This window comes from Mustela lutreola, chromosome X (assembly GCF_030435805.1).
Source record: "Mustela lutreola isolate mMusLut2 chromosome X, mMusLut2.pri, whole genome shotgun sequence".
NCBI classification, from domain to species: Eukaryota; Metazoa; Chordata; class Mammalia; order Carnivora; family Mustelidae; genus Mustela; species Mustela lutreola.
In genome coordinates, this window is record NC_081308.1 from 36,467,544 (window position 1) to 36,480,265 (window position 12,722).

General features: G+C 46.6%; 1 protein-coding gene across 3 annotated transcripts in view; it reads left to right on the forward strand.

The window, feature by feature from the left end:
* Positions 1-7,173: 7,173 nt before the first annotated feature.
* DDX3X (DEAD-box helicase 3 X-linked) overlaps positions 7,174-12,722 on the forward strand; it is a 29,530-nt gene continuing 23,981 nt past the window's right edge. For 2 of the 3 annotated variants that reach the window (XR_009349795.1, XM_059156663.1), the window contains exons 1-2: positions 7,174-8,059; positions 11,237-11,294. Coding sequence is in view for 2 of the 3 variants with exons in the window: in XM_059156663.1 (XP_059012646.1) it covers positions 8,015-8,059; positions 11,237-11,294 (103 nt within the window). In the remaining variant the exon portion in view is untranslated. The remainder of the gene's footprint in view (positions 8,060-11,236; positions 11,295-12,722) is intronic. The other variant, XM_059156662.1, reaches the window with a different exon arrangement.

The window sequence follows — 12,722 nt, forward strand, 5'->3', positions numbered from 1 at the left end:
ACAAAGCATCTGGGTGGCTCAGTTGGTTTAGCGTCTGCCCCCTTGTGCTCAGGTCATGATCTCTGGGTCCTCGGATGGAGCCCTGTGTCGGGTTCCCTGTTCAGTAGGGGGTCACCTTCTCCCTCTGCTTCTGCCCCTGCTCCCCTGCTTGAAATGAAGTCTTTAAAAACCTTGGACAGGGGCACCTGGGTGGCTCAGTGGGTTAAAGCCTCTGCTTTCATCTCAGGTCATGATCCCAGGGTCCTGGGATCAAGCCCCACATCAGGCTCTCTGCTCAGCAGGGAGCCTGCTTCCTCCTCTCTCTCTCTCTTTCTCTCTGTCTGCCTCTCTGCCTACTTGTGATCTCTGTCTGTCAAATAAATAAAATCTTAAAAAAAAAACAAAAAACAAAACCTTGGACAGACCTGTACAGGGTAAGGAGTGAGGCAGGAGAAGCAGTGAGGAAGTTTCTGGAATAATCAACAGCAGGCTTGAGCAAAGCCTGAACTATCCGGGAGAATTCTTGTAAACATGCATATTGCTTTTAAATTGGCACTCATGCAAGAGAGAGAGAGATTGCTCACTACTGATGTGAAGGTAAATAAAGGCCTGAACAGGGCAGTGGGACAAGGAGACCAGTTGGAGAGGCATAAGGTGCAAAGGAAGAGGGAAGGTCTGTTAATGGGTGGCAGGTAGGCTAGGGGGGAAATGGAGTCCAAAAAAATCGCTGAGGTTTTAAGTCTGGGTATGCAAAACGATGATGCTAGTATGTGAGATAAAGGCCAGAGACACAGTGGTTTGGGAGGCGATGGGGAATCGTGTTTGAGGTGTTGGGGTGGGGCCTGGTTAATGGGCCCTGGCTTCAAGGGCACGGATTGACCTCTGGTGGTGTCCACCAATCACCAGGCCTGCCAATGACATGGAGTCCTAGTGCCTTCAGTCTGTGTCCTGGAGTGTGTGTGTGTGTGTGTGGGGGGGGGGGGGACAGTTCCTCCCTTCTAGGGCTGCTGTGAGGATTAGATGAGCTAATAATGCCTGTGAGGTATTTAGAACAGTGCTTCTGAACAGACACCGAGAACCAGGCCATAGAAAATGCAGCTCCATCTTCCCAGAAGACGTAAAAGAAGAGTTCCAAAGCACTTTCCCTGGTCTCTGCATTCCAGGAGGGCTCATCTGCCCTGTGTGGGTGGCCACACAGACGGTCTGTAATTAAACTGGATTTCCATGACGAAGCTTTCCTGCCTTTTGGTTCATAACGTTTGGATGGTCAACATGAGGGAGGACTCTGCAGAAGTGGGTCCGGAGTTTTCCCTAAGTGCACGATTCTCCATTTATAGAGTACAAGGGGTCGGACAGTAGGATTTTGATTCCACTCACAATGTGTATTTTCTTCTATACCATCAAGCAATTCTGACACCAGCTGGGAGCCCTACATTCAAATCCTTTCTGATGCTGTCTCCAGGTAGATGCCATAGAGTAAGGGCTCAGGCCTACAAGATTGCCCCCTTCCCCCAGTTCAGATGCCACGAATCCAGATTATCACCCGTGCTTCTGATCAACCGGCTACAGATCAGAGATTCCAACAACCTCCACCTCTGGTTCGATTAATTTGCGGGAGTGGCTCACAGAAGTCAGAGAAGGATTTCACTTAACAGATCGCCGGTTTATTATAAAAGGACATAACTCAGAATAGCCAGATGGAAGAGATGCACAGCACAAGGTAGGAGAGAAAGGGCAGGGAGCTTCCACACCCCCTCCAGAACCCACCACTCTCCCCACATCACCACGTGCTCACCAACCCGGAAGCTCTCTGAACCAGTCTTTCTGGGTGTTTACGGAAGCTTGTTACACAGGCACAATTAAATCATTGGCCATTGGGATTGAATTTAACCTCCAGCTCCCCGCCCCCTCCCAGGTTGCTGGAGTGGGACTGATAGGTCCAATCCGCCAACCAGCCCCCATCCTTAGGCACTTTCCAAAAGTCACCTCATTAACGTAACAAAAGACCTTTATCACACACTCCCTTCCCAGGAAATGCCTAGGGTTTTAAGAGCTCAGAGCCTGGAATGGGGGTCAAAGACCAAGTATTTATTTCTTATTCTAAATCACAATATCATAGATTGCCCTAGCAAGAGGTCTTTAAAAAGAAATCAAAATTCAAATGTTGAAAAGGTCTAAAACACTTTAAAAATGATTAAACCCAGCACCCACCAAGGTCTGTAAGACGACAGTAATAATCTCCAAGTAGGAAGGGGTATGGGAAAGAATTAATGAGTTTTACAATGCACCTAGTGTGTATTTCCAGCACAGGACTGCTGACTGCGAGAGTATGGCCAAGTTCTGGATCACCCGAGAGAGCAAGACTGCTAAAGATGCCACCACCTAAGTTGTGGGGTGTAATCTTGAAGGCATGTGACCCCTTTCGTTTATTTCCGAGTCCTCCTCTTCTCTCCCAAGGCAAGGCCACCTTATTGCCCGCCCCGCCCCCCACCCCATCCCGTTCCCTCTGGCTCAGAGCCTCTACCCAAGGCTTCCCTATATCTACCCCTTGTACTGCCTAGTCACCTTGCGTGAACGAAGGCAGGAGTGCACTGGGTTTTTCTGTTTGAAAATATTTTTAGCAATGTTAGCGGTAGCGAAGATACCCTCCACTGTAACTTGGTTTTTCGTCTTGCCATCTTTGTGGGAGGAAAGTGGATTCCAGGCCAGGTTAGCTATTTGGGAATATAGTAATTGCCTAAAACATACCTGGTTTTGAATGTACCAGCTCTTCTCACCCTTGGAGAATAAGGGTGTACAGCAACTTCCCAAAGTCTAAGTCTCCTCTTCCTTCTAAAACTTTTATCAGCCTCCATAGTAACATCTTCCTAATCACAGTTGACCCTGGAACAATGTAGGGATTAGAGACGCCGATTCCTGACCAGCTGAAAATCCGTGTGCAACTTTGGACTCCCCCAAAACTTGACTACTAATAGCTTACTTTTGACTGGAGTCCTTTCGGATAACATAAACAGTTGATTAACACATTTTACAGGTTTTATGTATTACATATGGAATTCTTACAATAAAGCAAGCTAGAGAAAATAAAATGTTACTAAGAAAATCATAAGAAAGGGGCGCCTGGCTGGCTCAGTCAGTACAGCATGTGACTCGATTTCGGGGTCGTGAGGTCCAGCCCCACGCTGGGCATAGAGCTTACTTAAAAAAAAAAAATTATAAGGAAAAGAAAATATGTTTACAGTACTGTACAGTAAAAATCCCAAGAATAAATGGCCCGTGCAGTTCAAACCCCTGTTGTTCAAGGGTTAACTGTACTGTAAATTAGCTGGCAGGGGAAGCTAACCTGCTTTATTGGGAGCCCGAAACAAACAGAAACTCAAAAAGGCTATTACACTTTCAAACATAAAAGGAGACTCCGTGGGCACTGCTTTTACCTCCACACCTGGTAATTATCCTGATTACAGGGGAGTCCTGCCCTCTTCGAACTTTATTCCCTGTCCACACTAAAGGGAAGTGTGGGTCAGTTGGACCCGGCAGACCTTTCCTCTGGAACTTGCAGAAAAACTACTGAGAATTATAAGGTTCACTAAAGGCTCTGAGGTTTCTAGCTCTTAGCACCCCTTTCCCTACCGCTTTTCTTCAAGCTGCAAAATAGTCTGATTATCTTTCTGCAAGGTTTTAGGTTATTTGGCCACATTGTTTCTTTGCACCATAATAAATGTGATTTCAGTTTATCTCAATCTTTGAGAATGGTGATGAAATTTACTTAAAACGATTTGCGGAAGCAAAATAATGGATTTAGACCCCTTAACGTGCCCCACATTACAATTTGCCCAAGGCGGGCATTTGCACTAATTACTTATCATCAAACATCTATGGGGCAGTCCTAGGGTGTGACGAGTTCCCTCTTGTCTGTGGGTTCAGGCGCAACCGCGGTGAATGTAACTGGCTTAAGCAGCCGGGTGCTACAGGAACTCTCTGTCTGAGACAATGGGGAGAGAGCCAAGTGTATGTGGACACGAATCTACCATGTACTAATCTCTCCCTCCTTGCAAAGCATTTTCACGTACCAGCCCTTGAATCCCAACCATCTTTTTTTTTTTTTTTTTAAATAAGATTTTATTTATTTATTTAGATCACAAGTAGGCAGAAAGTCAGGCAGAGAGAGGAGGAAGCAGACTCCTCGCTGCGCAGAGAGCCGGATGCGGGCTCTCTGCGCTGCGAGGAGCCAGGACCCTGAGATTATGACCTGAGCTGCAGCTGCAGGCAGAGGCTTTAACCCACTGAGCCACCCAGGCGCCCCCAACCACCTTTTGAGACAGAAACTACTGTCTTAAATTTATTTATTTATTTAGTAATCACTACACCCAACATGGGGCTCAACGCCATGAGCCGAAGATCAAGAGTCGCACGCTCTCCTGACTGAGCCATCCAGGTGCCGCGAGACATGAACTATTTTCATTCTATCCTTACAGACGAGGAAACTGAGGCCATGAGCTAAGTACGTTGCCCCCAGTCTGAACTGTTGATTCCAGGAGCTGCAGTTCATAGGGTTTTGTCTCCTCGGCTGCCTCCAGGGATTGGGGGATGGGATGGTGCAAAAGGTGTATTTGCTTCCATAGGGGCCATCTGCTTAAGATTGTCTGGGAATGTAAGGAAGTGAGAATGCAAAAAAGTTTCCCTGGTTTCAGCTTTTCCTAACCCTTTTTAGGTCACTTCGGATAAAATTTGCAAATGACTGCCCTGTGGAGAAGATATGCAAATGACTGCTTAGTGGAAAAGTCCTTTGGAATGCTGCGAAAGTTGGTTCTTTTAGCTACCCCAAGTGTGCACGTCATTCTTTTTCAGTGGGAATGTGTTTGAAGACAAAGCTTTGTATGTTTCCCTTCTTCCTTTCCAATTTGATATTCCAATTATAACATATTGATTAACAAAAACCCCTGGTGGTTTGAACTGAGTATGCCTATGAGCAGGGGTTAATTGAAAGTAGGAAAGTGCTGTATATTTTAATTCTTTTAGGTACTCCCAGGGTAGTAGCCTTTACCTTGGCGCTACTGGAAAGTAAAATAAAGCCTGGAGCCAGGGATATCAGTACAGCCTATTGTTGGTACATGCAGTTTGAACTCTCAGAACCATTAATTTTGAATGTTTAGCCTGTTGTATATTAAAAGGAAACTGAGGGGCGCCTGGGTGGCTCAATTAGTTAAGCGTCTGCCTTTGGCTTAGGTCATGATCCCAGAGTCCTGGGAGTCTACCTCTCCCTCTCCATCTGCCTCTCCCCCAGCTCATGCACTCTCTTGTGGGAGCTCTCTCTCTCTCTCAAAAATAAATAAACAAAACCTTAAAAAATAATAAGAATAAATAAAAGGAAACTGAAGCCAAATCAAGCAGAAACACCTCACCAATGCTCTGTGAGAAATCATGAATCTCAGGGCTGAAAGGGACCCTAATGGTCATTAAGCTTAATGGCTCTCAAGGGGGCATTGTGGTTATCTGTATTTTGGGATGTCACAATGACCAGCATGGCTACTGGCATTTTAGTGAGCCAGGCAAGCTAGATGTTTTACAATGTTGGTCAGTCCTATACTGCTAAGAATTGATCCCCTGGACACTCATCTAAGTGAAAAATGAGTTTATCATGATATAAAGCCTGGAACACTACATATAAACAAGAGTATTTTTGCTTTTTTTTTTTTTTTAAGGTTTTATTTATTTGACAGAGAGAGGGAGAGAGTGAGAGAGGGGACACAAGCAAGGGGAGTGGGAGAGAGGGAAGCAGGGTTCCCACTGAGCAGGGAGCCTGATGTGGGGCTCTATGCGGGGCTTGATCCCAGAACCCCAAGGATCATGATCTGAGCTGAAGGCAGAAGCTTTAGGACTGAGCCACCCAGGCACCCCTTTTGTCCAGTTTCGATGTACACTGAATTCTCCATGAATGGTAATACTGCAACAATTGAGCGAAGATAATAGTGCTTTGTTTCAAACATTACCAAGAGTTCATCATTTTAGAAAAGGTCACTGATGGCAACACTGCTGTTAGAACCCCTTACTTGAGCTGCATTTGTTGACTGCACTGGGCAGGTGTCTAGCACCACTTAAGTGTCCTTGTGCAGGAGATGCACATATTAAAGTACATTGTTTTATTATAATCGTTTTGTTTCTATCCTACAGTTAAGTCACGTTTTTGGAAATTGCGTGCTCTCGTATTTAGGTTATATTAGCTATGATTTGTTATTTCAGCACGGTTAAAGGGGATGTTAACGGTTGTCATAAAAAGGAACTGAGTCTTTTTACAGGGTTATGTAGTCCACTCAACTCCTTCTATAGATGAGGAAATGGAGAACCAAAGCAGTTAAGCAACTTGCCTGGACACAAATGTTATATTATCTCCCAACTCAGAATTTCGGTTTCAATTTTAAGAATCGGATAGGGAGAGAAGCAACGTGGTAATTTATGCGACGAACACTAGCTGTTTGAATTCTGGCTGCAGAAGACCTTTTGAGGGATGGTGGAAAACCCTGTGTGTTATTTGTTAGTCTGAAGGTTAGACGGGCGGAGGGAAGCATTTATAAGAACGAAGTTTGCGCGGCTGCTCGCTTAAAGCCAAGGATCTACCAGTCAATACATTTTCTTCTATTTAAGGGCCTGTGGCACTGACGCAAGAACGTAGGGGTGGCCTGGTTCGGAGGGGGCCACAAGTAGGGGTTCCTCCAACGGCAGAAACTCATTTCCTCCCACTCCTCATCCACTGCAGTGGCCTGAGGGTCACCCCCACCCCAAGCCGATAACGCCGTAGCACTCTCTTCGGCAGGCCCTGACTGCGCCCAGCCGCAAACACTGTCGACTCTCTAGGAGAGCCGTTCGCAACCCCCAATTGAGAGAAGCAGCAGAGCCACCGGAGGCCACCGGCCCCGAGTCGCTGAGCGCCCCGAGGGAGGAAACTAAGGGCCTAATGTAGGCCCGTTGCTTCCACGGAGGGCCGGGGTCCCGGGAGGACCCACAAACACCGGCTCAGCTTCAGCGCCTGATGGTCTCATTGTTTCCTCACCGCGGGGGGCGGGGGCGCGCGCATCAGCGCGCTCGCGTCGCGGGATGAAACAGAAGGGGGTTATTGCGTTTCTAGGCGGCGCCCCCGCCGCCTAGGCAACCGCGCAGTTAAAGTGTCCGGCCATCAGGACTTGTCCCCAGATCCCCTCCGCTACCCACCCCTCCCCGGTCACCATTCCTCCCTCCTTCCTCCTCCTTTCCCCCCTCCTCCTCTTCCCCTTCTTCCCTCCTCTGCCTCTCTTCCCTCTCCTGTCCCCTCTTCCCCCAACCCCCTGCCCTCCGAGCACTCAATTAAGGCCAAGGTTTCCAGCTCCACAAAATGGCCACCGCGATAAACACCTGCGGTCACGTGACCCGCCGTCCTCCCGGCTTCGGGCTTTTTTCTGCCTAACTCCGTTTTCGGGGAGGCTGCCCGCGGAAGAACAAGGGCTGATTAGTTCGAAGAAAGCTACCGACATTCCCAAGTCGGAGGACTGACAGAAACACGAACGAGTGCTCGGCTGAAAATAGCAAAAAACTGAGAGCATAGGGAGAAAAAGAAGAGGCCTAGGTTAAATTTTAAAGACCTCCTCGGAGGCGGAAAACGGGACACGAGTTATCGCGAGATTTCAAAAACTCAAAGACAAGCTAGGGTATTAGCGGAGAACAGGGCAACTGAAGCTCCAGCGAACTAGGACAGCATTTGGCGCTCGGAGGTCCAAGGTAGGACGCCAAGCCAGGGACGGGACTGATTAGAAAATCACGCGAGGTTTGGACTAAACGAGCTCGCAGTAGCTAGGCAGAAGTCACAGCGGCAGGAGGAGTGCGGGTGTGAGAAGGAGGGCCTACGTCTTACGTGCTGACGTACAGCCTTCCGAGTGAGTATATTAGATCCGTGGCCGCGCCGTGAGCTTCAGAGCCGCAGTTCTCCCGTGAGAGGGCCTTCGCGGTGAATCAAACACAGTCGCTCAGCAGAGGAAGACTCCCGAGTTCTCGGTACTCTTCAGGGATGAGTCATGTGGCGGTGGAAAATGCGCTCGGGCTGGACCAGCAGGTGAGCTGCAAGGAGCTGCCGGGATGGTTGCTGACCTGACTTGGCTTATGGCGCAGCGCTAACTGGCACTCTTAGTTCCCATTTCCTGCGTGCCTCGAGCTGGCCAGTGTCAGTGCTTCGGGGCTGTGAAAGAACGGGGAGCGGGCAGGAATGCTGGTTATGGCCGTCGCTCGGACCGGGGCTCCGGCTTGGCCCGCGGTATTGTCCCCCGGCCGAGCACAATGGCGGCTTTTGTGTGTGCGTGCGCAGGCGGGAGGAGGGGGAGGGGGGTGCGAGCGCCTTCTTGGGGACGCGCACGCGCGAACCCCGACTAGTTAGTGACCCGTGGGTGGTGGTGGTGGGGGGGTGGTGCGTGGAGCGGCACTGTGCGATTGGGGACCCCTTTGGCCTCTAGGGCTTTTGACTCTGCGCGCGCGGCCTGGATTCCTGTCCCAGAGACCCGGCGGCGTTGGGGTGTGTGTATGTGCGCGCACCCGCGCAGCGGCATTTGTGTGTGTGAGAGAGCAGGAGGGACGCAGCCCTTGAATGTGGGAGGGGGCGGCGCGGGGGGGTGGCCTTCGCTCGGGGTAATGGCGGCGGCCTTCTTTGTGTGGGGCTGGGCGGTGCTGGGGCCCACTAGCGGGAGAGAGCGGGCCGCGGGCAGGCGAGGGGCTTGGAAAGGAGGATGGAATGGACATCTTGTTTCTCCCGGGCTTCCTTCCTTAGGCTTTTTCGCTTCAGCCAGGTTTCCGCAGGGGCCATTGGACCGAGGGTGCCGCGGCCGCCGAGGCCGCGTTTCCGGAGTGGAAAGTTTTGTGACGCAGAAGATTCGGGGAGGAGTGGGGGGAAGGGGAGGGAGTAATGGGTCCCTGCGTGCGTGGTGGCGCTGGGCTCTAGATAGAGATTGAACACGGCGGGGAGACCTTAGGGAGGTTAGGGACCTGGAGTGGCCCCTTTTTCTTACTCGCTCCAGATAGTCTGTGCGTGGCAATTTAGCGAGGGCCGGGCATTGTTTTGGGTGGTACCACGGGTTGTATGACCATTCCCGTGTCAGTGACGTTTGATCCAGGAATCGGCCGGAGGAAAAATACCCAGAATGTAGCTTGAGGGAAATAAACACTTTGTTGTTGACTTGTTGCTGCCTGTGCAGTGAAATTGTGAAATAGGTCAGATCTCCGGGTCTGTCATCTTAACCAGAATCTCCTCTTCTAAGGCTTTGGGGATAGATTAGAGGAGGACGTGTGATCTGAGCGAGGAGGAGGGGTTATGGGCTTTGGTGGCAGGAAGTCTGCATCCCTCTGCAACAGAAGCACCGTGCTTCCGATAAGCTTTTAGGTGGGATGTGGGATCCTTTTAAGTATTTATCTACGGACGCCAGAGAAATCCTGAAACGAAGTTTAGTGACACAAATTGATCGTAGGTTTTAATGTAGTCCCGTGTAATATTTTTAGAGATTTAATCCTGTTTCTTTGGGAGCATTTTCCCCCCTTTAATAAATCACTTAGATTCTCCAAATTGCTGACACGTCCTTTGTTGAGTGAAGCGCATAGAATATCTTGTCAAGAGCACAGGCTATCCCCAATTTTAACATTTTCTATATCGGTGGTGCCGTTTTAAAAAGATTAGAGGCAGGAATGAAGCAGTGTAATCCTGAGAGTTTGTAGTAGTCTTTAACGTGGTCTTTATCGTTCCTGTTGCCCAGTGTAAAATGAACAAAACTTGTAACACAGGTGCAAAAGGACTTTCTGTTCCTGTTGCTCAGTGTAAAATTAAACTTGTAACACAAGTGCAAAAAGACTTTCTCTTCTTTTGGACTTTAAAGTATCTGTTAACAGAAAGCATGTCAGCGTTTTTGCTGATGCAAACTATGGAAGCCAGGTGCCTACAAGTCCTATCATACTTTGTTTCTTTTTAAGATTTAGCATCTGCTGGGATGGTTCAGTGGGTTAAGCCTCTGCCTTTGCTCAGGTTGTGATCTCAGGGTCTTGTGCTCTGCTCAGCAGGGAGCCCCCCCCACTCGTAATCTCTCTCCGTGTCTGTCACATGAAAAAATCTTCCAATTTTCAGTGATTCCATTGATAATGCTTGCAATTTGACAGTATCTGGAGCTTTTAACAGAAGACTTACGTCACCTTTGCAAACAGGTGGCATCAGTATTGTGTGATTTGGTTTTTTGTGGCTTTCTTAAATTAAGCTGTTCCTTTTGACACATGCAGTCCTGTCCCCCCCCCCCTTTGCTTGCATGTAGTTTCTGTTGAGTCGTAAAAGAATGAGAAAACATAGGTCTTTTGTAGAATGTTGAGGTTTTGCGTTCAGTGTAAGGGGATGAGAAGTGGAGATTAAATGTAGTGAAATGTGTTCTCTTAAAGTGTTGAATGTCACGTGCAGTTTATGTTCAAAATCTTCTGAACTTAATCTAGATCTTGAAAATGGGAAAATAAATAGGTAGAACCTACCTCAGAGTTTGTTTGTTTCTTTTTTTTTTTTTTAAAGAATATTTTTTTGGGGGGGTACAGAGGGACAGTGAGAGAGGGAATACAAGCAAGAGGGGTGGGAGGGAGAAGCAGGCTTTTGGCCCCGCAGGGAGCCCAATGAGGAGCTCTGTGGCAGGACCACGGAATCCTGACCTGAGCGGAAGGCAGACACCCCACTAACCACTGAGCCACCCAGGAGTGCTACCCTAATTAAAAACAATTGTGCAACATTTAGGGATAAAAGAACTAAGAAATAGTTAAAATTTTAGTTTATTTTTCAGGTGTGATCTGTAGACTTAAAATAATTTCAAGTAGGAAGTTGGTGGCATTGGAAACATTTGTCAAATATGATTGGAGTAAAGATGAATCCATTGTCTTTTTGACATTTTAAAATAATTTCTGGGGGCTTTTACCATGGAAGATGTTACAGGGAGAAATTCATTTTTCATTGGATGACTTAAGTTTGGACCCAGTTTCTACCGGATAACACCAGCCTCCTAGGGCGCTGCTTTCTGTACTATAAACAGTGTTATTTTGGGTTTGCTTAGAATTTTACAGTCTTCAAAGCACATTCTTAGTTCATATTCTCATTAAGACCTTCCCATCAGCCCCACGAAGCAGGCCGGGCAGCTAGTGCTACTTCGTGCTGGAGGGCAGGACTAGTTTTTTCTTAGTGTAATACTTTAACACACGGGCTGCTAACCATTTAACTCTGTTTTCCTAGTTTGCTGGCCTAGACCTGAACTCTTCCGATAATCAGAGTGGAGGAAGTACAGCAAGCAGTAAGTAAACCGTTTTATGAATTTCTTGAATGTTAGAGCATTAATAACTTAATGCTTTCTTGGACTTATTTAAAGCTTAAGAATTTCCCTTCCACGTTTTGCTGTGGAAAGAATTATATAGTCAGTGTTTGTAGAATTATGTAGTGTAATTAATAATCATAACATTGTGGCCTTGTGGTAATAAAAGAAAGGGACTCATTTTCTTTAGTAAATAGTCCTTAAAAAAAGAACTTGGTAGAACACACATTATCCTTGGAAGTGTTTGATTGTGTTCATTATGAATCTTGAGCCAAGCTTAGAGGTGGTGGGAATGTGTTTATCCCTATTTACCAGAATTAAATTCAGTAAAGGGAACATTCACATTCATCAGCTACAGTTAACCCTTTCCTGTGAAGAACATGAGACATAACAGGCTATAACAATCTTGAGTGGTAGTTAGGATTTTAAATGCTAATTTAGCATCATTTGTTTGAAAAGAAATTAGATATAAAAGCTTTATTTCATTTTTTCAGAGTGTTTGTTTTTGCTTTTTTGAGACTTGTTACAGATTAGTATTAAGGTGTAGGTGGTTTATTATTGGTTTATTTTGTGGCACTAGGACAGCTTCAGGTTCCTTCTGGTCAGGTCTCTTCCTATTAACTCCCCTGCCCCGGAAAAGGAGGGGGGAAAATGTAGGGTGTGAAAGCTTTTTTTTTTTTTTTTTCCAAGCACTGTGTTAGGTGGTAAAGGACGTGGCCTCATTTTTAGGCAAGAAGGGCCTTGTTGAGCACAAAGTTACTTGGTATTTTTTATATTCTACTTTATTTGCCAAGGTAAAGATCTTTAGAGAGTTGATCATCCTACCTAATAGAGATACTTAATATTTAATTCAACCCAAAAGTAGAAAGGGAAGTTAAGTTGCAGGTTCTTTAGCAATAGAGCAGGTTGATTTTCCTTTACCTGGTATTATACATTATTTGCTTTTCCTTCTCATCTATTGTCTAGGCTGTATTCTTGCTTGCCTACAGAACAAGTTGACTATAGGCTTAGCAAGCTCTAAGTTAAAACTCCAGTTCTTGAAATCCTTTTTGCCTTTGCTGTTTTTCCTTAATGTATATTGTCCATTTTTTGGAATTTAACCAGGATGGAAATAAAAATACTTAGTGTCTAATTACATGATTTATTATATAGTAGTCTGTGAGGTTGTAATACTTACATGTTGTTAACTGTGTCTGTTTTATGACCTTTCTCTGAAATAATAGCAGGCCCTTAAAAAAAGTTGTGTTACGTTAACCATTAGAGACAAACTGTTTATTTTTGGATTTCAGTGATTAGGTTCCAAGTCAGATTTTTATTTACCACCCTACCCCCCGCCCCACTTATAGTTCTTAAAAAGCAGTATGCATTTAAAGTAAAAGCAGATTCATTTTACCCCCCTCTCAATTTCCA